General features: G+C 48.0%; 1 protein-coding gene across 6 annotated transcripts in view; it reads left to right on the forward strand.

The window, feature by feature from the left end:
- The window catches only part of FRMD4A (FERM domain containing 4A), a 377,723-nt gene that overhangs the window by 349,546 nt on the left and 8,372 nt on the right, over nucleotides 1–19,805 (forward strand). For all 6 annotated transcript variants that reach the window (XM_026841093.1, XM_026841094.1, XM_026841095.1 and 3 more), the window contains 7 exons: nucleotides 6,156–6,289; nucleotides 9,632–9,754; nucleotides 12,901–13,129; nucleotides 14,336–14,392; nucleotides 14,872–15,109; nucleotides 15,526–15,690; nucleotides 17,441–18,300. In XM_026841093.1, the coding sequence (XP_026696894.1) occupies nucleotides 6,156–6,289; nucleotides 9,632–9,754; nucleotides 12,901–13,129; nucleotides 14,336–14,392; nucleotides 14,872–15,109; nucleotides 15,526–15,690; nucleotides 17,441–18,300 (1,806 nt within the window). The remainder of the gene's footprint in view (nucleotides 1–6,155; nucleotides 6,290–9,631; nucleotides 9,755–12,900; nucleotides 13,130–14,335; nucleotides 14,393–14,871; nucleotides 15,110–15,525; nucleotides 15,691–17,440; nucleotides 18,301–19,805) is intronic.

A 19,805-nucleotide genomic window follows, 5' to 3' on the forward strand; every position in this document is an offset into this window, starting at 1 on the left:
AACTGAATCTCTGTCTCCACTTCCCTACTGTTCTCTGTCCTTTTTTCTTGGAAATTATTTGTAGCCATTTCCTCTCTCCATCTTGCTTCTCCTCACCAAAGGGGCTGTCAGCACGAGGAGCACACCAAAGCTGGCATGTCTCCCCAGGGTTTGCAGCAAAGCTACAAGGAAATATTTGTTGTTGCTTCCAGCTGTCACACTGTCTGGCCAAGATCCTGCTGTGCAGTGTGAGGCAGTCACTGCCCCACAGCACTTACAGTCTCAAGACACAGCAGCAGGGAAATGGAGTCTTATACAGGGACAGTGATTTCCTTGTGGTCACAGCAACTCAGGGCCAAAGCCTAAGCTGCTCTGTGTTTCCCAGGGCCTCGATCTCAGTCTATGTCCACTGCAGAGCTGTAAGGTTGATACCTGATGCTCCCAAGTGCATTGCTGACAAGCTCACTCTTTAACTTTTGACCTCATATGGGCTCTGAAGGGGGCCCCCAAAACAGTGGGCTGCTAGGATTTAGCTCAAGGATCTCTGGGCCATCCCTGGACACCTGGGGCAAGAATTTCCCATGAATAAAAGCTCTGCTTTCACACTGGCATGAACCTTAATCAAAGCCAGCAGAGGTAACTATTGGAGCAAAATCAGGGTAGGTCTAAGGTGGATTCTTTCTTCAGAGCAGTCTGTGCCCTAAGAGTTCTGCAGGTTTCCTAGCTATCAAGGAGCCCCGTTATTGCTGGGTTATTGATGGGCTGAACCCCAGACTGCCTTCTTCATCTCAGTGGGCAGAGGACAGACCACAGAGGAGCACCTCTGCTTTAGCTCTGCAGACATGTTCAAGGAGCCTCTGGCCCCCTGAGCCCCATTCCTTCATCAGCAGTGGAGGTTTCCTGTGCAGGGGCCTGTTTACATTGGAAAATGCCATGACAGAGCCCAGCCAGCCAGTTCCCGGCCCCCGCCGCTCCATCCGGCGGGGCCATCTCCCAGCTGGATCACCCTGACGGGTGTCGGAGCACATAAGCAGCACCCACACAGCCTCCAGCATGGGGGCTCATGAAGACGAGTTGCTCACAGGATATCTGAGCACATCCTGTGCAGAGCCAGCTCCAGCTGGGCTCCCGCGCAGCGTGGAGGATATCCTATTTGTCTGGCAGAGACAAGAGATAGCGGCCGTCTGAGGTTGCTGGCTGTTGTGCACTGACATCCTGGCGCGGTGAGTCAGCCTGGGCTCTGGCACAGAGCAAGCGTGGGGGGACCTCCCCTCCCTGCTCGGGGGACAACCTTCCACGGGGACCTCGACCAAACGCCAGCAAGCTGGAGCCAGCAGCCGGATGTAGCATGAAGAGTTTGCCATGTTTAGATGTGTTTTTCCTGGAGTAGGAGACTCACAAAATGAGAAAGAGAAGAAATGCCTGGATGCTTTTGCCTCACCACTGCACAGCCAACTTGTTGCCTCTCCCCTCACAGTTGCTGTCACCAAACCTTGGTGCTCTCTGCTATTATCCTCCCTGCTTGTTTTCATCCTTCTCATTTATCCCTTTTCCAAGCTGACTCCACTCTGCTACAATAGGTGGAGGAAATGGGGACAAACACTGAACCACTGGTAGGGCTTTCCCTTCCAAAATGGTTGCTCACATTGCTGGTCTCATCCCTTTGACAAACTGTAAAGCAAAGCTTGTCTTAAAGCTGACACCCAGTAGGCAGGAGGCCCTGCAGATCGCCTTGGCCAGATCGTTTTGGGGGGATGACTCACTTGCTTCACGTCCCCATCAACATCAGCAAGACGGTCTTGACCTCACCAGTATTGGAGGGATCAGAAGCCAGGCTGTTAGCACTAGTGAAGAAGCTCAGCCATGAATTCTGTTAGAGGAGTGAGTTGGGCATGGAGGACCATGTTCTCCCCACATTTCACAGCTAACATTCTCCTGAATGTCAGTGGATGGAGAAATTGCCCAGAGAGGCCAAGTGCGAAGAAGAGAGTAACCACCCATTAATAGGGTATTAAGTGGATGTTCAGGTCACCAAGACCTGCGTCCCATCCTGTATGCTATAGAGGAAAGGGCACATACAATTGCCTTGCCTTTGAAATTAAACCAGCAGCATCAGCTGCAAAAACAGGTCTCAATGCAGTAGGTTCCTTGTGCCCACCAAAGAGATGGCCCTGTGCTTGGTGTGTTTTCACAACCCTCTCTCTTTTAGGGTCATCAAACAGTTCTGCAGAACTGTTGTGTTAAAATGCAGAGTTTGGTAAATCTTTGCACAGCAAATGGAAAGGAGTATGAATCATAATTTTCACAGGAAAGTTCAGTATTGAAAGGTTACATATTTCAGCAACATTTTGCCTGTTTACTCCATTAGGAATTAACCCTAATTGTGAAAGATAAAATACCCTGAGAAAGCCTCCCAGTCAACCATTTCTGTTGCAGCAGGAGTCTCTCGTGATAGGACTGATCTTTCAGGAGTGATTTTCTCTGTTGATGATCCCCTTTGGAAGTCACTGGGCAGCCATGACTCAGTGAGCATCATATTTAATAAGGCTGATTTAAGGTAGTATCTGCTTGATTGGTTCAGTTTGTGCTGGTCATTGATTATTTCTCTGGTTATTTTTATTGTCTTTTGATTTCTTCTGACATTTTTAGGTCAATTGCCAGTGTGTTTAGAAGTGGGTCTGTGGTCACAGCCTTACTCAAGGCTAAGTTAAAACATAAATAAAGAGCCTCTAGTAGAAGCTGTAGGCACCTCAGCAGTACAAAGCACTGTTCTCTGCTCCTTTAGAAGCATCTCACATAGGTGTGATTCTCTTGACTGGTCAAATTTCCATTTGCTTTCCACCTGTGAGAACAAGCAGAGAATCCAACCCATAAAAAACTAATAATACACCCCAAAATAGTTCAGTTTTTAAATAAATAAATAAATAAACCAGCTAGAACAAAACAGTTTCTGAAGGAAACTTCAGGAGGGTGTGAAGAAATATGTAAGTCCTGCAGTATGCCCAAGGGATCATCCAAGTTAAGTATGGTGAGACCAAAAAAATTCAGCATCACAAGCCTTGAACTGAGTGCTGTCTCCTGGCCTTTGAACCCTTGCTACACTAGAAGAGTCTGTGATAAAAAGACCCACTTGGAAGAGGTTAATTTAAACTGGTTCATTAGTGCCAAGGAGTGGTTGACTTTGGTTTCAGCAGTAATCCCATTGCTTAACTCAGAATGTGTTAAGGTGCTCCCCCAATTCCTTTGCTTTCTGGGAGAGGTGAAAAAGATGGCAAAATGTTCACTCAGTGGTCACTGCCACCAACCACATCAGGAGACCAGCGTGGTTCTCACACAGGGTGAGCACAGCTGGAGCAGATGCCATGAACGTCTGTGCTTGATTTGGGTCTGTACCAGCAAAGCCAGAAGCCGTTTGTTTCCCTCTTGTCGGCACACCCCGAATCAGCACAGGCGTCTGGCCAGGGTTTAGGCTATTCATATGCTTTTAAATGTTTCAGCGTCTATGTAGCTGCTGTGGCATCCTGCAGTGCAAAATCTAATAGCTTTTAAAAATAAATCCGAGGCTGGTGTGGAGGTAGGGAACAGAAAGAGGAAAGAGAAGGGAAGAGCAGTTGAAAGAAAAACGTAGGTCATTAAAGTTGTCATGAAAGAAGAAAAAAAAGCATTGAAACATCTGCTGGAACCATGAGCAACTTTTTACCGGAACTCAGCAGTTTGTGGGTAATTCAGTGAAGAATCTGACTAGTAACTGCTCACCAGGGTTACTGTTAAGAATTACTAAATGCTAGAGAGGGCTTTCCCTGCCAGTGCAAATAGAAGGCTCCTCTAGAAGATGCCCGTCAAGTTCTTGCAGCACAGATGTGTTTGCAGAACTGAGTTTTGTTGCTCTGTGAGGGCAAACCCAGATGAAATGAGGATGACTACAGCAACTAAACAAACATCTTACTGTGAAGTTGTTCTCCTTTATCTGATGATACCCAACCTGGCTGACTTTTAGAAAGACCTTTCTCCACCTTCCCCACTCCAGGACAGCCCAATAAAAGGTCTAACAAAGCAGGGTGGTGTTTTACAGAGTAAGTGCCAGCTGTCTTCCTGTATGAAAACTGCAGAAAATATTGATGGAAAAAATCTGTGAGATTCTCTGCTCCCCCTGGGCCAGTGCAGAACTGTTTCATGGCATTGTTTGCCTCGATCCTCTTTCAGTTTAGCTTTTAACGTTATGCTGGAATAGTAGCAATGAAAGATGAAGCTGAAAGCACAAATTTCACTCTGTTTTGCTGCCCCAAAAAAAAGTCTTGTTTCCAGGTTTCTTCCAGAGTTCTGTGAAATGGCAGCATTTGCAAGCTCCCTGGGCTTAGTGTTTTCACTGCATGCTTGGAGGCCAAGCTGCAAATGTATGTAGAAGACCCCTCTCACCCCTGTCCTGCAGGTGCATTCCATGTAGAATCCTGTTGTATCAGACTCCTGCAGATAATAAATGTCTGCTTTCTCTGTGCCATTGCTCTAGAGAGGCAGGGGAGCCCCGCAGAGTCACCCTGGGACAGTGGGTGCTGAGACTACTGGGAACCACCGAGGACTAGGAGGAGCCCCTTTGAAAACTTTGCTGAGTCAAAGGTTTTTCTGCGGGCATAAACCTACAGTACCCCACAAGAAGTCCCTGCAAAGTGCTGAGCACAATCTAGCTGTCTAAATATAGGTGTCTAGTGCCATTTTAGGTGAGTCACAGTATCCCACTGCAAGTCCAAAAGAGTGTGGGTCTCAATGGGTCCTGTATCATATCTGCCACCCCATGGAAGACATCTCAGATGCCTTAGATCACCTAGACACTTCTGCTGAGGCAAGAGCAACCCTTTAGCCACAGCAGCCCTGTCTAGTCAGCCCAGCTCAAGACCCACTGTAGAGTTTATTAAAAAGCAATCAGATGCAGACTTAGGCTGAGCTGTAGCGCTGTGTGGGAAGCAGAGCTTTAGACTGTGTGGAGCTCTAGCTCTCAGTGTTATCTGCAGACAGGCATGGGACGCTATTGCTGAATCCACCCCAGATACCAGAACTTAGCTTTCCATAAACCAAAGGTGGTTGCTTTGAACTACAGCTGTGGCTGAACAACAGCCAGTAATATGAGTGAAAAGCATGTAGAGATGGAGTCGACTCCTTCCTGAGCTTGCTTTTCATTTCACAGCATGGCCATAACCTTCATGTCCTTACTCTGTGATGAAAGGATGCATTTGGCTTATGCAAACAAGGTGACTGAAGCGAAGTAGTGACTTCACTATAAACTCATCCCTGAGCCCAGAGGTGTATTAAAGAGGGCAAATGCTAAGCGCATCCTAAGAAATCAGCTGCTCAACTTGGGGACCCAAAAATGGCTGCAACCAATGTTGCTCCTTTGAGATGCTAGATTTGGACAGCAATCGGTGCACCCTCCCAAACCAAAATAAAATCAGGAACCCCATCAGTAAGTTCCCCTGAAGAGCTGAAGTTACAAATGCTGTCTTGACATCTGAGCAACAGAGTCTGACTTAATGCAGGGGCGTACTTCAGTGGAAGTTGCTGAGTAAATGCCACTTGAAAAGTCAAGCCATTTGGACATCCAGTTTAAATGTCTTGACTTATGTCTTCACAAGAAATGGTTACTATCCCAGAACGACCTATGGGTTATTATTTTGGTGTGTTTTGCAGGAATCTTGCTAGGTAATTTTGTTCCATTACATTTTTTTCACAGCACGAGCATTGCAAGTGGATTGAATTAATTGTTTGCTACTAGTACAATTGCAGTTCTTAAGAAATAGGCTGTATTCTCAAATGGTTTCTCCTAGGCTTAATTTCCAAAAAATGCATCTCCAGGGCTTTGTAAACTGTACTGTTATCTGCCATTGGGAACTTCCGTAGGAATCATACTTTTTTTTTTTCTAGGATCTTTACATGAAAAATTTTGTTGCTTTTATTTTTCTGAATAATGATCACAAATGTCTTTGTGTGCCCCACTGTCCAATCTCTCTCTGTTAGCTTAAATATAAAGAATTTGCCATAAACTAACATAACTGGGTAACACCTGCTTCATGTCATGGTCTAATTTATTTTTGGAAGGACTGCATCCAGGCTTTGGTAAAATGACAAGAGCTCCAGATGTGTATTCTGCTGTCAGCTGGCCTAGTGAAATCATTGTTTATTGATAGGTTCCCAAGAGTCAGATAGTTCTCAGTCTGCCAAGAAAGACATGCTGGCTGCACTGAAATCCAGGCAAGAAGCATTGGAAGAGACACTGCGCCAACGCTTGGATGAGCTAAAGAAACTCTGTCTCCGAGAAGCGGTAGGCAATGGACATTTTATAACATTTTGTCGCTTGTATTGTTGTAGCGTGCTCATTCTGTGGAGGTGGTGTGGAGTCAGGAGAAGAGATTCCTTCCACAGTCACCTCTTACAAAGCCCATTGTACAAAGGCCTCAGGAAGGTCCAGCTGTTTCAGCTCCATGTCACAAGGTCACGGGACATTTCTCACGCAGAGAAGGGGACCCCATGTCAGCTGGGTACCCAGTTAGCTTGGGACTGGGAGGGTGTCCAGCATCCATGTCTGCTGTTTGAAATTGTGTTTAAGATGCATTCAGCCAGGCTTCTTACTGACTTTGGTGAGAATATGCAGCTACGTAAATGTCACAGGAAGGCTGTCCTGTGTACTGGTAATCACTTCTCAAATGCTTCTTACTTCATTAGCAAAAAAAACCTCAGGCTGATACTTTTATCTTAGAGCAAGCCTGACCTTACATGCTTTTCTTCTCCCAGCACATTCTTACAGCAGACAAGGTCTCATCTGCTCCATGTAGACTCCCTTCATCCAATGAGCTCTGGCACTGCTGGAGAGGACTGGCAGTGTGGTGGCAGACCTTGTGAAGAAAAACCATTGTGGTCATCCCAGGACATGCAGAACAGCTCAGGAGCTCATCTCATAACCTTCCCACTCACTTGCCAGTTCATTCTTGGAATACACAGGAGGCCAGTTTAGAGATGGGGAAATCACAACCCTGCTGCAGATGTGCATGGAGATTAGCAGCAGCATACACTTGGATCATTCAACAATTCTGTGTTTACCTCAAAATCTGACCTTAACAACAAATCATGATGTGTAACACAACAGGAAGGCTGGCTGCAGACAGTGCCACCAAGATCTTTCAGTTATAATTTATTCCAGTTTAATATTTGATGTGTATCTTGCCTTTCACAAAAATGGGGGAAATAGGTCACTGATTCAGCACTCATTGCACTTTGTTTCTATTAGTTTTAAACATCAATAAGAAATAAGGTGTGGAAAATACCTCTCAATGAAGAAATTCAGCAGCAGTCTCTGCTGCCCCGCTTCCCGTCCTTTACTCCACACAAGCAGTCCTTTCCCACCTGGGAATTCCTGGTTCCCTTCAGCAAACAATTTGTGCTGATGAAGGTTGCGAGACCACATTCAGTCTTGTAAGTCGGTTGAGTACAGAGCTCAGATCATCTGCAGAAAGCAGACACACGCTTCCAGGGCTGATGGACAAGGTCTGGAGGGCTCTGCTTGCCCTGGAGGAATTGACCACGCTAAGCTAACTGTCTGACTGCTGATGCCTAACGCCTTGCAGCAGCCCTGAATGCAGGGAAGGATGTGCCTGTGCCATGGTTGCAGGAGCTCACAGCCCAGTGCCTTCACTTTAACCCCAGCCCCATCTGTGCTGCAGCCTGAGGCACTTCCCCAGCAACTGGGATGCAGTCAATAGCTCCTGCTGGGGCATGGAGCTGGTGCTAAGGAGCAATATCTCCTTAACATGCTGCAGCAAGGCTGGCCAGAGCCCATCTGTCAGCACCTTAAGAACTGGTGGAAAGTGTTTGTGCTTTCTGTAGATGATCCGAGAAAGGCAGTTGACGGACACTTGGAATCTGACCCCATCTCGCCACCCTACAGCTCATCCATCAGCAGCCTGTAGTTGGAAGTATTTCCTCTCAGGCTGCCCTTCGTCCTTTCTGCTTTAGCATGGGAGTGGCCAAAACAGAGGAAGCAGGTGGCAAACCAGGAGATAAAAAAGGGTTAAAAGTGGGGGCATAATCAAATAAGCAAAGCCAGAGCCATTCATAACAGTGGCATTAGGTTACTTCAGGCCATCACTACTCCAGTTACTTACTAATTTAGATTACATTTCAGGACCGTGCCTGTGAATACTTTTCAACTTATGGAGGCAGCATGGTAGCCCACATTAATTTTGTTCTGCTCCATTCCTGTGCATTTTACAGAAGATATTAACTCTTTCCCCACTGCCCTGCTTCATATTAAGTTAGGGGTTATAAAGAAAACATCCTTGTTTCCCTCGGGAAAGGGTACAGGAATCTGTGTCTTCCTGCAGTGCTTAGAGCCACATATCACTAGAAGGAACACATTGGAAGAAAAGTTGGAATAACCCCACAGGGCTGGAGGGGCAGTGCAGAACGGGACTCGGACGCTGCAACAGTGCCTCTCACAGAAGGGGGTTGTGCATGTCAGCACAGAGCTGTGCTGCAAACACAGGGAATTGCTTAAAGGAATGGTTTGAAAAGGCCAGGTCCTTGTTTCCTAGTGATCTGAAAAGAGTAGAAAGAAAAACCCCATTAGGGAGCGGGGAAGAGGCCAGGGCAGGCAGGGGCCTGGGCTGTGCTCTCGCATTAAGGTCAGCTGCTGTTCTTTGGGATTCAGATGATTTAGGTTACTCTGCCAGCTGGATCCTCTCAAGGCTGATGCTAAGGAACACAAAAGCCTTTTGTCCTTCATGGGGAGGCTTTTGAGTACAAGGAGTCAGGCTGTGCTTGTAGTGAGGCTCCTGCCTTTTTCTGTAGGCATTTGAATGCCTTCACTTCAGATATGTGTGGCTGTATTGTATAGTCCAGGGGAAAAAAAATCTCTCAGTGTTAACATCAGTAGTGGTGTTCACTGCTTTCTGTGTTCCAGATACTCCTCCAGTTGTGTGGGGTTTGCTTCAGATTTTGAGCAAATCTTTGCAAATAACCCCATCAGTCTGACAAAGCATCATCTAATGTTGCTCCAAAGCTGCCCGTGACATCACTGGGGTTTGGAAGGGGCTCTGATACATGAAGTGTTATCAGACAGGTAATGAGGTACTAGGCACTGCTTTTAGTGACCATTTTCACTGCATTCCTCTCAGACACATCATGAATCAGGTGGAAATGTTTTTCTGTGCGGGTTGTAACCTGCACTTGCTGTTGCCAGTGGGGCTTTCTGACTCAGCGGACCTGCATCCTGCATGAAGGCTCTCAGATCTACTCTCTTTCCTCTTGGAAATAGCAGAGAGAAGCTCTTCTTTCCTGCTCACCCTGCAGCAAATGAAAGCATGTGTGCTGCAGTCCATTCGGCCTCAGGCCCCAACGCCCTAGGGATGGGCACCACCTACAGACCTACCCTGGCCAGGCCACAAAAATCTGTATTCATGCAGAGGTTAAAGAAAATTTCCCCAACCTCAGTGTCAGGTTCTGGGATGAGTTTGCAGGGCTGGGTGCTCTCCTGTATGTTTATCAGCTAGTTGAACTGGATATGTAGTTAATGAACGCCTGTCATTTTATGGTCACAGTTCAAGGGTGGTGTTGTGCTTTCCTCTGCTGCAGGATTTCTCAGATCACTAACAACATTTTCTGCTTACAGGAGCTCACAGGAAAGCTGCCTCGAGAATACCCCCTAGATCCTGGGGAGGAGCCACCTATTGTAAGGAGAAGAATAGGAACTGCCTTTAAACTGGATGAGCAGAAAATCCTGCCTAAGGGAGAGGTGAGGCTGTGCCCTTCCCTTCCAACCCAGTGTCCCTGCTTCAGGTCTCTATGCATCACATAGGGATCCATCAGTCCTGCAGTCATTTCTGCTTTAAATGATTGCAGTTGGTCACAATGCCTTTTTTTTATATCCATCAGAATGGGGAAAGCAGTGAGAGGGTTGGTGGCCTTAGTTCAGTAAGGGTGAAACCCTCAAGGTTCAGCCGTGGCTTTGCAACAGGTAACAGAAATAGCCTGGGTGACCAACTGGACCATGACAGTCCAAGAGCTCTGGTGACCAAGTGCAGTGACTTGTGTGAGTAGGGAGCATATCAGGAGCCCCTTGAGCCATCTGAGCCCTGCTGCTGCCCTGTATTGTTATTGCAAACAGCCACTTGCTTTCTGCTTCAGTAGCAATCCGAATTCAGATCTCCCCTAACTGGGAAGAAAAAACATCACAATTATCCATCTTAGTCCTGCAATAGCAAGATGAAAGCATTTTGCTCCCCAGTCCTTAAACAAAAGACCCTTCATCCCTACCTATGGGGAGCTGGAATTATGTTTTTCTAAGTTTGCCAGGGAGTGTTTGTTCTCTTCCCTTGCTCCCACAATGTGCTGGGTCAGTGCCCTGAACCGTGGCTGTGAAAACAGCCCTGCAGCAGCTGTAAGGCGGGACTGGATTCACAGAAAAGCTATTGTCTGTAGAGACGCATTTGTCTCAAGACACTTGTGTATATTCCAGTCTTGAGTTTCCTTTTTATTTTTGTAAGAGGAGAGACTGAAGCTGGTGTGACTGTGTGGTTTTAAGGCTCGGTTCAGCCAGGGAATTAACTGTTTGTCGTTTCATTGGCATTTTCCTTCTGCTGAAAAAATAAACAGCTGGAGCTCTTTAGTTTGGTTCTCAATGGAGCCTGGGAGAGGAATTCCACCAAAGTCAAATATTCATGAACTAGCACATTTAATTAAGCTTTTCAAAGGGAAGCACGGCTTAGCTGAATTACTCCTAAAACCCCTGCAGTCTGTTGGCTGCTCAGTTATAACCTGATCTCCAGCTTCCCCAGATCTTACTGCTACAAGGCAACTTTTGGGGCCAGCGGGTGAGGAATATCCTTACTCTGGTGGCAAGGTTAGGTGAGGAGAGCATGAAAGGTAAAGCAGCTCCTCCCCATTGCAGGCACGCTGCCTTTTGGCATCAGCAATCCAAACATGCTGACTCAGCTTTTCTCTACCTCCCTTTTCATCTGTCAAACTTTAAGACTGTGTTGAAAGCCATAAATTTCTGTTCTCAACAAACGATGTTGAGCTGTGTTTATTTGGCTTCCAGTTTGAGAACATTTCAAGAGTCCAGTGATGATTTTCATGCACCTTTCAGCAAGTACAAACACTAGAAACTCAATTTAAAACAAGAGGTGAAATACTCAGTCACGTAAATTCAGGACTGATATTACCAACTGTGACAAGGACCTGAAGCAAGGCACTTCCATCTGAAGGCAGATGATAGCCCTCATTTTCTGAGGCTTTATTTATAGGGGCCTCACTGGAAGAAAATAGACAATTGTGGCCTTGAGGAAAATTAATATGTTTTTTCTAAGATATACTGAATGATTTAGAACTAAATCTATGAAGGTCTGAAATGACAGCTCACATCAAACTCACTGTACCTTTAGTAAGAGCTTTGTCAGAGCAAGAATTGCAGGGAAGGTCCTATTGTATTTCTTGGTAATTGCCTCTACCTGGTCTGTGAGTCCTGACTCTGGGAAGGATTTTACCAGACGACAGCAAATCAGGTTCCAGGCCTTAAAACTCCATGGTGTTAAATTCACTTTTAATAAGTTTGGCATTGATAGAGCTTATAAACATTCCAAAGCAAAAAAGGATCTGTTTAAAAGGTGGGGGGTGGGTTCAGTCTTCAGTAGAGTGAGGGAAATGATAATTACAGTTTTTAAGGCAATGCTGACACACCACTGACAGTGAAAGGATTTTTGTTGAGCTAGAAGCCCAGAATAAAAACTTCAGAGAACAACTTCAGCCTGATTATTTCCTACAGCATCAGCTCTTGCAGCATATGCTGCTGCTAAACAAGGAGAAAGGATTTGAATTTACGTAATGGGGATCTCTGTGAATATATGGCTGTCAGTGCTTGTGATCTGAACTCCCACCATTCACTAGAAGTAAAAAATCTTGTAATTTTTTCCCTAATTTGCAATGTACTGTGTTTCCCTTTCTAGCAGACCAACACCAAAAACTCCATGGAGCTGGGGAAGGTAGCCAGATCCATTGGAGATTAGCAGGTACCTTTGAAACTCACAGCTTGGGGTCCCAGTGCAGACCAGGGAGCTCTATATCAGCTTCTGTGTTGGCATAAATTGGCCTGAATACCTTGACTATGGAGGATGACTAAAAATCAGTAGGTAGATTCCAAGTTACAGCTGGCCGAATTTAAAAACTCAGCAGAGCCTCTGCAAGGGCTAATGTTGAAGGCACTAGTCCTTTTTTGGCATACAGAAAGCTTGCTGTTACTGCTTGCTCTGAAATCACCCTCCTGGCTTGAGGACACAATTTTCTGGTGCAGTCAGTTGCACCACCAACTGAAAATTCCTGAAAATTACTTCAGCCCATACTCTCCCCTGGATTTTGACAGTTATACAATAGGGAGAAATTAGCCCATCTTTGGCTTTTCTACCCCAAAGAGTTTGGTGGGTGCCAAGCAAACCTGTCAAGAAGGTCAAAGCTGTAGCTTTGCATCAATACATAGCACTGATGTCAAATAGGGCTCAAATATGGAGATAGGAAGCAGAGAAGGAGTGGGGGGGAGGCAGGAGTTACCCATAGATGGGTGGAAAAGGATGAATATACCAGCAGTAGAGCACTGTTGAACTAGGCCATACTGAACTGCACAAAAAGCCAAACGGCACAGCAGGGTTAGGGCTGGAGCACACATGTCTTCCTTGTATGGATCGTCCCTTCCAGCAGCTGTACTTGTGTGAGCAGATGAAGGTGAGATGAGGATGCTCAGGGAGGCCCTGAGATGAGAGGAGCAGCACGATTGTGGATGCTTTCCTGACGGAGAGCCTGGTTGGAGGCCACTGGCCAAGTTCAGGGGGAGCTTCCCCATAGCTGGGCCAGGAGTCTGGTAATAGCTAGAATCCACTTGTCTTTCCCCAGGAGGCAGAGCTGGAGCGCCTGGAGAGGGAGTTTGCCATTCAGTCCCAGATCACAGAGGCTGCCCGGCGCCTGGCGAGTGACCCGAACGTCAGCAAAAAGCTGAAGAAACAGAGGAAGACATCTTACTTGAACGCACTGAAGAAACTGCAGGAGATCGAAAATGCCATCAATGAGTATCGCATTAAATCTGGAAAGAAGCCAACCCAGAGAGCCTCCCTGATCATAGATGGTAAGTGGGACTTGGCACCCACGGCATCACGGAAGGGTCTCTGGAGGGCAGGGAGCAAAATTACTGCCCTGAGACACAGATTTCCCCTCCCTCCTCTTCCCTCTCGTGTCTGGAGGACTCCACGCGTGCTGGCAGTCAGACTGTCCTCTCCCGTACCAGTGTGCTGTCAGATGGGTGTCTGGGCTGTGTGCTGTGCATTAAGGATGTGCCAGTTCACAGTACAAGAAGCAGTGTCACGCTGTAAATTATAAGCGTGTCAGGAAAGCAGCCTGTGACTCCTTTGTTCACCTATAAAATTGCTCTGTTAACATCCTCCGGAGCGGTGCTGTACAAATGTAATTAATGTTAGCAGATTGGGGTGAGCTCTCTAGCTGAAAGGCATCTGTAAAATCAAAGTGGTAGCAGTGTCATTGCTGTGTTCAAATGCTTCTTTTCTTTTTCTTTTTCTTTACAATGTAATTCTCAGGGCACTTTATGGTTTACTGGGTTGTTGATTGGTTTTTCATGAAATCCATTAACTTTCTGCTGTGGTTCTTTCTCCCTTGCTGATTTTGCCCTTTCCCTTTGACTTGCAGAGCTTTTCTCTGTGCCTTTGTAGCGGGAACTAAGATTAGAGCTGCTGCATTTGTGACCTGGGTACCAAGTTGCACTGCAGGCAGGAATAACAGACAGCTGTGAGGACACGGGATGGGGGATACAGCTCAGACATGTGCATGCCAAGGACGTGAGAGCTTCTCCTGCTGCTGCAGCAGATGCTCAGAAAGTGTTTCCCTGAATTACACAAAACTCCTACCTCCTGTGGGCCTTTAGTTAGCAACAGGATGATCACTTTAAGAAGGTGAGATCAAACCCAGAGTCCTTAAAGTCAGAGATGTGAATCTAATGGTGCCATGCCATTCTGCATCCTCTGAGGATCTCATCTCTCCGTTGTGACTCAGTCTTAATCCCCATTAATTGAAAAGAGTTAGAAGCTCCTTGAAGGGCAGCCTGCTAGTGAGAGACCTGGCCTGCAGCTCTGCCCTCTGAGATAGAGAGTGGGCTGAGTCAGTTGTTCATAGGAATCTTGCCTCTTGGCTGTGTGAGGAGGAAGATGTGGGTGACTGCTTAAGGCTAAGACTCAGTGGGCGAAGATCACGGTGCAGTTCAGAACTAAGTCACTGCGATTCTTGGGACCATCTGACCATCTTTGTATTTCCTTCCCTTCAGAAGGAAACATTGCCAGTGAAGACAGCTCCCTCTCGGATGCCCTTGTTCTCGAGGATGGTATGTTGGCTGCTCTATGTTCTAGAGGGCAAGAACAAAACAGGGAGGAATGTGTGAACTCCTGATTGACACCCAAAATGGAGGAACTGTTCTGTGTAATAATGCACTCAAACATCCCAGTAGCAAAAACGCTTGGTTTCCCCTGACTCAACCTTGTAAGACATCAGGGCCTGGAGCAATGAGTACTGCTGTGGTTACTGCTCTGAATTCTTTCAGAAGACCATCCCAGAATGCCCCCTTATTTTCTCTTAAGATTTCAGTTGGTTTAATGCATCCCACACTTGCTTGGCTATTTCCTCCCAGACTGGAAATATCAGCCAGTGCACTTCCGAAAGCCAGGTCTTCAGGTTGCTCCTGAATGCAACCAGGGGAAGCAGGGTGAGGAAGGAGGCTCTGAAGGTGTGATGGTGTCCCCTGGAGTTGTGCTGCCATTGGAGGTGCCACACAGCCATCACCTCTCTCCCTTCTTCTCTTCACAGAGGATTCTCAGGTCACCAGCACAATATCCCCTCTCCAGTCCCCACACAAAGGACTCCCTCCCCGGCCACCCTTGCACAACAGGCCTCCTCCTCCGCAGTCACTGGAAGGCCTCCGCCAAATGCATTACCACCGCAACGACTACGACAAGTCCCCCATCAAACCCAAGATGTGGAGCGAGTCATCCTTGGATGAGCCCTATGAGAAGGTCAAGAAACGCTCCTCACACAGTCATTCCAGGTGAGCCAGCTATCTTGAAGCCCCATCACCATAGACATCCTCTGGGTGTAAGCCCTTTCAAAATGTACAAAGCCATCCCTTACCAAAAGGAGACTTTTGGGTCTTGGGCCCATAGCCATGTCATAAAAAGTAGGCTGCACTCACATGACTGGTGCTTGGTATCTCAATGATATTTTAAAAAACACTGCGAAAGGAAGGATGATGGTGGATCATCTGAGGGCTTTGATGGGGCTTCGCCTTGACCTCTGGCTACTGCAGAAGCACAAGCTCTGGGATGCAACTCAGAGCAGCAGCTGACCCAGCTCCCGCTCACCCCCACAAGATCACAGGCACCTGCCTGAGATCTGGAAAGAGGTGTAGGAGCCCCTTCCCCCAAATTCCTGCCTGGGAACTGAAGCAGGGTGTTTGCTCCACAGCAGTCACAAGCGGTTCCCCAGCACTGGGAGCTGTGCTGAGGCAGGAGGGAGCAGCTCACTGCAGAACAGCCCCATCCGGAGCCTTCCCCACTGGAACTCCCAGTCCAGCATGCCATCGACGCCGGATCTACGGGTACGCAGTCCGCACTACGTCCACTCCACGCGGTAAGTCTTCCTTGCTCCGCTCTCACCTTGCTTACCCTGAAATAAATATTCTTTGCTTTATCCTTCCCGCAGGATATGAATTAATTCCCATTTCAGGAAAGGGCACAAATGAGTCCTGTTCACAGAAGAGGCTCATGTACTGTTGCCATAGGGAATCTCTCCTGAACTGAGATCCTGAACATGATCCTGCCCCCTCATCGCTCCTGCAAAGTAATCAAGCTTTTCTTCCACTGGGAACTTTCATCTCAGGACTGTTTATAGGCATGAAAACCCCATGCCACTTTTAAAAGGGATGTGGTGCTACTGCTAAATTCTGCAGTAATTTCCTCCATGGATCCAGCTGGAGAGAACATGTTTCTTGTCTGATACAAAATGATGGGTAGCGTTAATTCTCTCTCATAGATAAAATGTTTGCATGTGTGTGATCTTACTTGGAGAGAAAGCCTGTATAAAGCAATCCACCCAAGGATCCAGGTGGCAGTGAAGTCCAGGATTGACAGAGGAAAGACCTGAAGCATGTAATGGAGGTGATTTGATGTGTGTGGCCCAGTTTGACTCCCAGCAGGATTTCTACAGACCATTCAGCTTCATTGCTGCTTTTCTCTTATGGCAAATTCCGTGGACGCTGTGGGATGCAGAGCTGAGCCAAAGCTGTGTGCTGTTAGGTATCCTGCTCTAAGGGGACATGCTACCATCATCTAGCTTGGCATAAATCAAGAGTCATGCCAACACATCCAGCTCGGGCAGAGACAACACAAGGCATTAAGGCCCTGGGTTAAGTTTGTTAGAAGTTTTTGGCTGCAAGTACCTTTCAGGAGTGCAATGTTTGTTAATGCTGGAGCTGAGCTGTGTGAGAAAGGAGACTGGCACAGCGTTTGTGAAGTGGCCTTGACCAGCTAGGGGCCATTTGGGTGTTTGAAACAACCATTTCTCAGTCTGTGGCTCATTCATGAGCTGCGTGCCCTGGCCTTGGCTGTCTGTCAGGCGGCTGTTGACTTGTCATGGGGTGTTTCCACTCCTTGGACGGACGGCTCTCCAAACAGCCGGGGTGAATAGAGACCACCTAGACTTGGCCATGAATCAAGCCTTGTAAACTGTGGTTCGGGGTGGTTGCCTGCAGGGCTGTCACCCGCTGACAGTCCTACACATGCTACCTGCAGCTGGGCCCCAGTAAAACCTAGCTGCTTAACAGAGGGTGACCTTCTCAACGGCCAGCAGACAAATCACTGCATTCTGGACTAAGTATGGGCAGTCTGTCTGGACCTGTGCAGGGCATTTACAGGCCACTTGAAGGAAATCCCACCGCCTTTGAGGCTAAGGTCTTGGGATTTGCAGAGCTGGAGCGAGGTGAACCTGGTAGCACAGGGATGGTGCTGATCCAAACAGCTTTGCTGTGGGGCCACACCTGCAAAGCTGGGGCTTGAGGTCCCCAGGTTTTGCCCTTCAGACTGGATCTTTCCCAGGGTGGCAATCCTGGAGGAATTGGGGTAGGCAAGGGCTTATATCCCTGTGGTATTGCAGACTGAATGCTGCCACCAAGGAGTCTGGAATAGGACCTAATCTCCCCAAAGCCTGCAGCAGGGAAGCAGGTTGCTTTGCAGCCAGAAGCCCTACGCAGTGCTGGAGGGGTCCGGGTTTTCAGTGCCCTCAGATTCCTTTGCCTGTGAAGCTGGCCTTGTGTCCAGAAGGGGATGGGGAGTGCTTCATCCTGTTGATTTACCAGCTTGAATTTTTTTCTTGTTACTTGCAGGTCAGTAGACATCAGCCCAACCAGACTGCACAGCTTAGCTCAGCACTTTAGACATCGGAGCTCCAGTTTGGAGTCGCAAGGCAAGCTCCTCGGCTCAGAAAATGAGACAGGGAGCCCTGATTTCTACACCCCAAGGACTCGTAGCAGTAATGGCTCTGACCCCATGGACGACTGCTCTTCCTGCACCAGCCATTCTAGCTCTGAACACTACTACCCCGCGCAGATGAACCCCAACTACTCCACCCTGGCAGAGGACTCCCCGTCGAAAGCCAGAGAGCGGCAGAGGCAAAGGCACAAATCAGCAGGCAACCTGGTCTCTTCCAATTCTGGGAGCATGCCCAACCTGGCTGCGAGGAACGGGACTGGACACCACCGTGTCTACCTGCACAGCCAGAGCCAGCCCTCCTCCCAGTACAGGATCAAAGAGTATCCCCTATACATTGAGGGCAGCTCCACACCCGTGGTGGTGCGGAGCCTGGAGAATGACCAGGAGGGACACTACAGCGTGAAAGCACAATTCAAAACCTCCAACTCCTACACAGCGGGGGGGATGTTTAAGGAGAACTGGCACGGGGATGAAGTGGACTCCGTCAGGCTCACCCCCTCCCGCTCACAAATCATAAGGACTCCATCTCTGGGCAGGGAGGGCCACGAGAAAGGCTCGGGTAGGACTGCCGTGTCGGACGAGCTGCGGCTCTGGTACCAGCGGTCCACGGCCTCCCACAAGGAGCACAGCCGCCTTTCGCACACGAGCTCCACCTCCTCGGACAGCAGCTCCCAGTACAGCACATCTTCGCAAAGCACCTTTGTGGCACACAGCCGGGTCACAAGAATGCCTCAGATGTGTAAAGCAACATCAGGTGAGAGCTGGGCCCAGGCAAAGGGGTGGGAGGGACGGGGGCTTCACACACTCGGATTTATGCCAGGTGTTACACCCGGTTGGAGAGCAACGCCAGACCAAAGCACGTTATCTGGCCTTCCCATACTGCTCTCCAAGCCTGGAGGCGTGACACTGCGGGGCAAGCCTCGTCCGAGACACTCATGGGGTGAGAATTTTTTCCATGGAAATTTTCACTTCACACTGATGGGCTCAAAACACAGGGAGGAACTGAAGCCCTGTTGTTGCCAGGTCTTTACTTAGACTGCAGTTGTGTTTTGAGTAATGGCACTAGGGGCTGAACGTGGAGAAACCATGGCAGGGGGGTGTCACTCTTAGTAATCACAGTGAGGGGAGCGATGAAGCAAGAACAGACTAGGAGAATGCATGTCAGTGAAACACCAAAAGCATGAGAAAGGTTAAGTACAGAGCATCCCAGCCCCTTCACCCCCCACACAAGAATGTTTGAGCGATGACATCTTTATACACTGCTGAGACTTGGTTTTCCCATGCACCTCCAGTAGCTCTGCTGATAATATCCTGAAATTCAGAGCACTTAAGTTGCAACAGTATTATGCCTCTCTGTAACGTACAGAGCTTTGCAATCCTCTGTGCTGTTAATATTAAATGGTAAGAAAACAGTCAAATTCATTAAACTGAGGAGGCCACTGTGTCTTATGAAACAGTCCAAGGTTAAACATTTACTGGTCATCAGTCACTGCTGAACAAGCCAGTTTGTATAGATAAAGGACTTGCTAAAAATCTGAATCCAGCCCCACATGGACAGGATTGCTGGTTAATCAGAGTTTGCACTGTGCCCATCCCTAGCCTCCCACATGCCTCAGCCTTGGCATGGGAGACACCATTACTCCAGCCTGGCTTGCCACAGGCCCTCACATCCTCCCAGAGCAGACCAGTGCATCGTCCACCTGTGCTGGCTTTTGGCCTTCTGCCATCCCAGCATGGTGCCTGGTCCGTGGTGCCCACCACACAGACAGCAGTGGGGCTCTGTACTCACTGCCCACTCCAGCAGGGAGTCAGGAGGTTTGACACCAGGCTCCTTGTGGGACACAACAGCTGCCCAAGAAGAGGCTGATTTATGTGCAATGCCAGTGCTTTTAGGAGGCCCACCTGTGGACCAAGACACAGTTGAGTACCTGCTGGAACTATCCTCTGTCTCCATATGCAAATCTGTTTTCCTCCTTTGACTGATGGGCATTTCTGTTCCACCCGCAACAGAAAGTGCCTGGGAAACCCTCTGTCAATCAGTCCGTTCCCCCATCCACCTGGATCTTTAATCTAAATGTGATATCTGGGCAGCAGTGGCAAGTGTGCTCAGTAATCAGAGCTTGTCATGACCAGCTGGCAGCACAGATTGGGTTTGCGTTCAGAGTCAGCTCCTAGTTACAGCTGTGGGAGAATACGGACCTCGGGGGCTGTCGACTCCAAGGAGTAGATTAAAATTTGTTTTTCTCTTCAAGTGTCATT

Source organism: Athene cunicularia (assembly GCF_003259725.1).
Source record: "Athene cunicularia isolate RWA chromosome 1 unlocalized genomic scaffold, athCun1 chr1_part2, whole genome shotgun sequence".
NCBI classification, from domain to species: domain Eukaryota; kingdom Metazoa; phylum Chordata; class Aves; order Strigiformes; family Strigidae; genus Athene; species Athene cunicularia.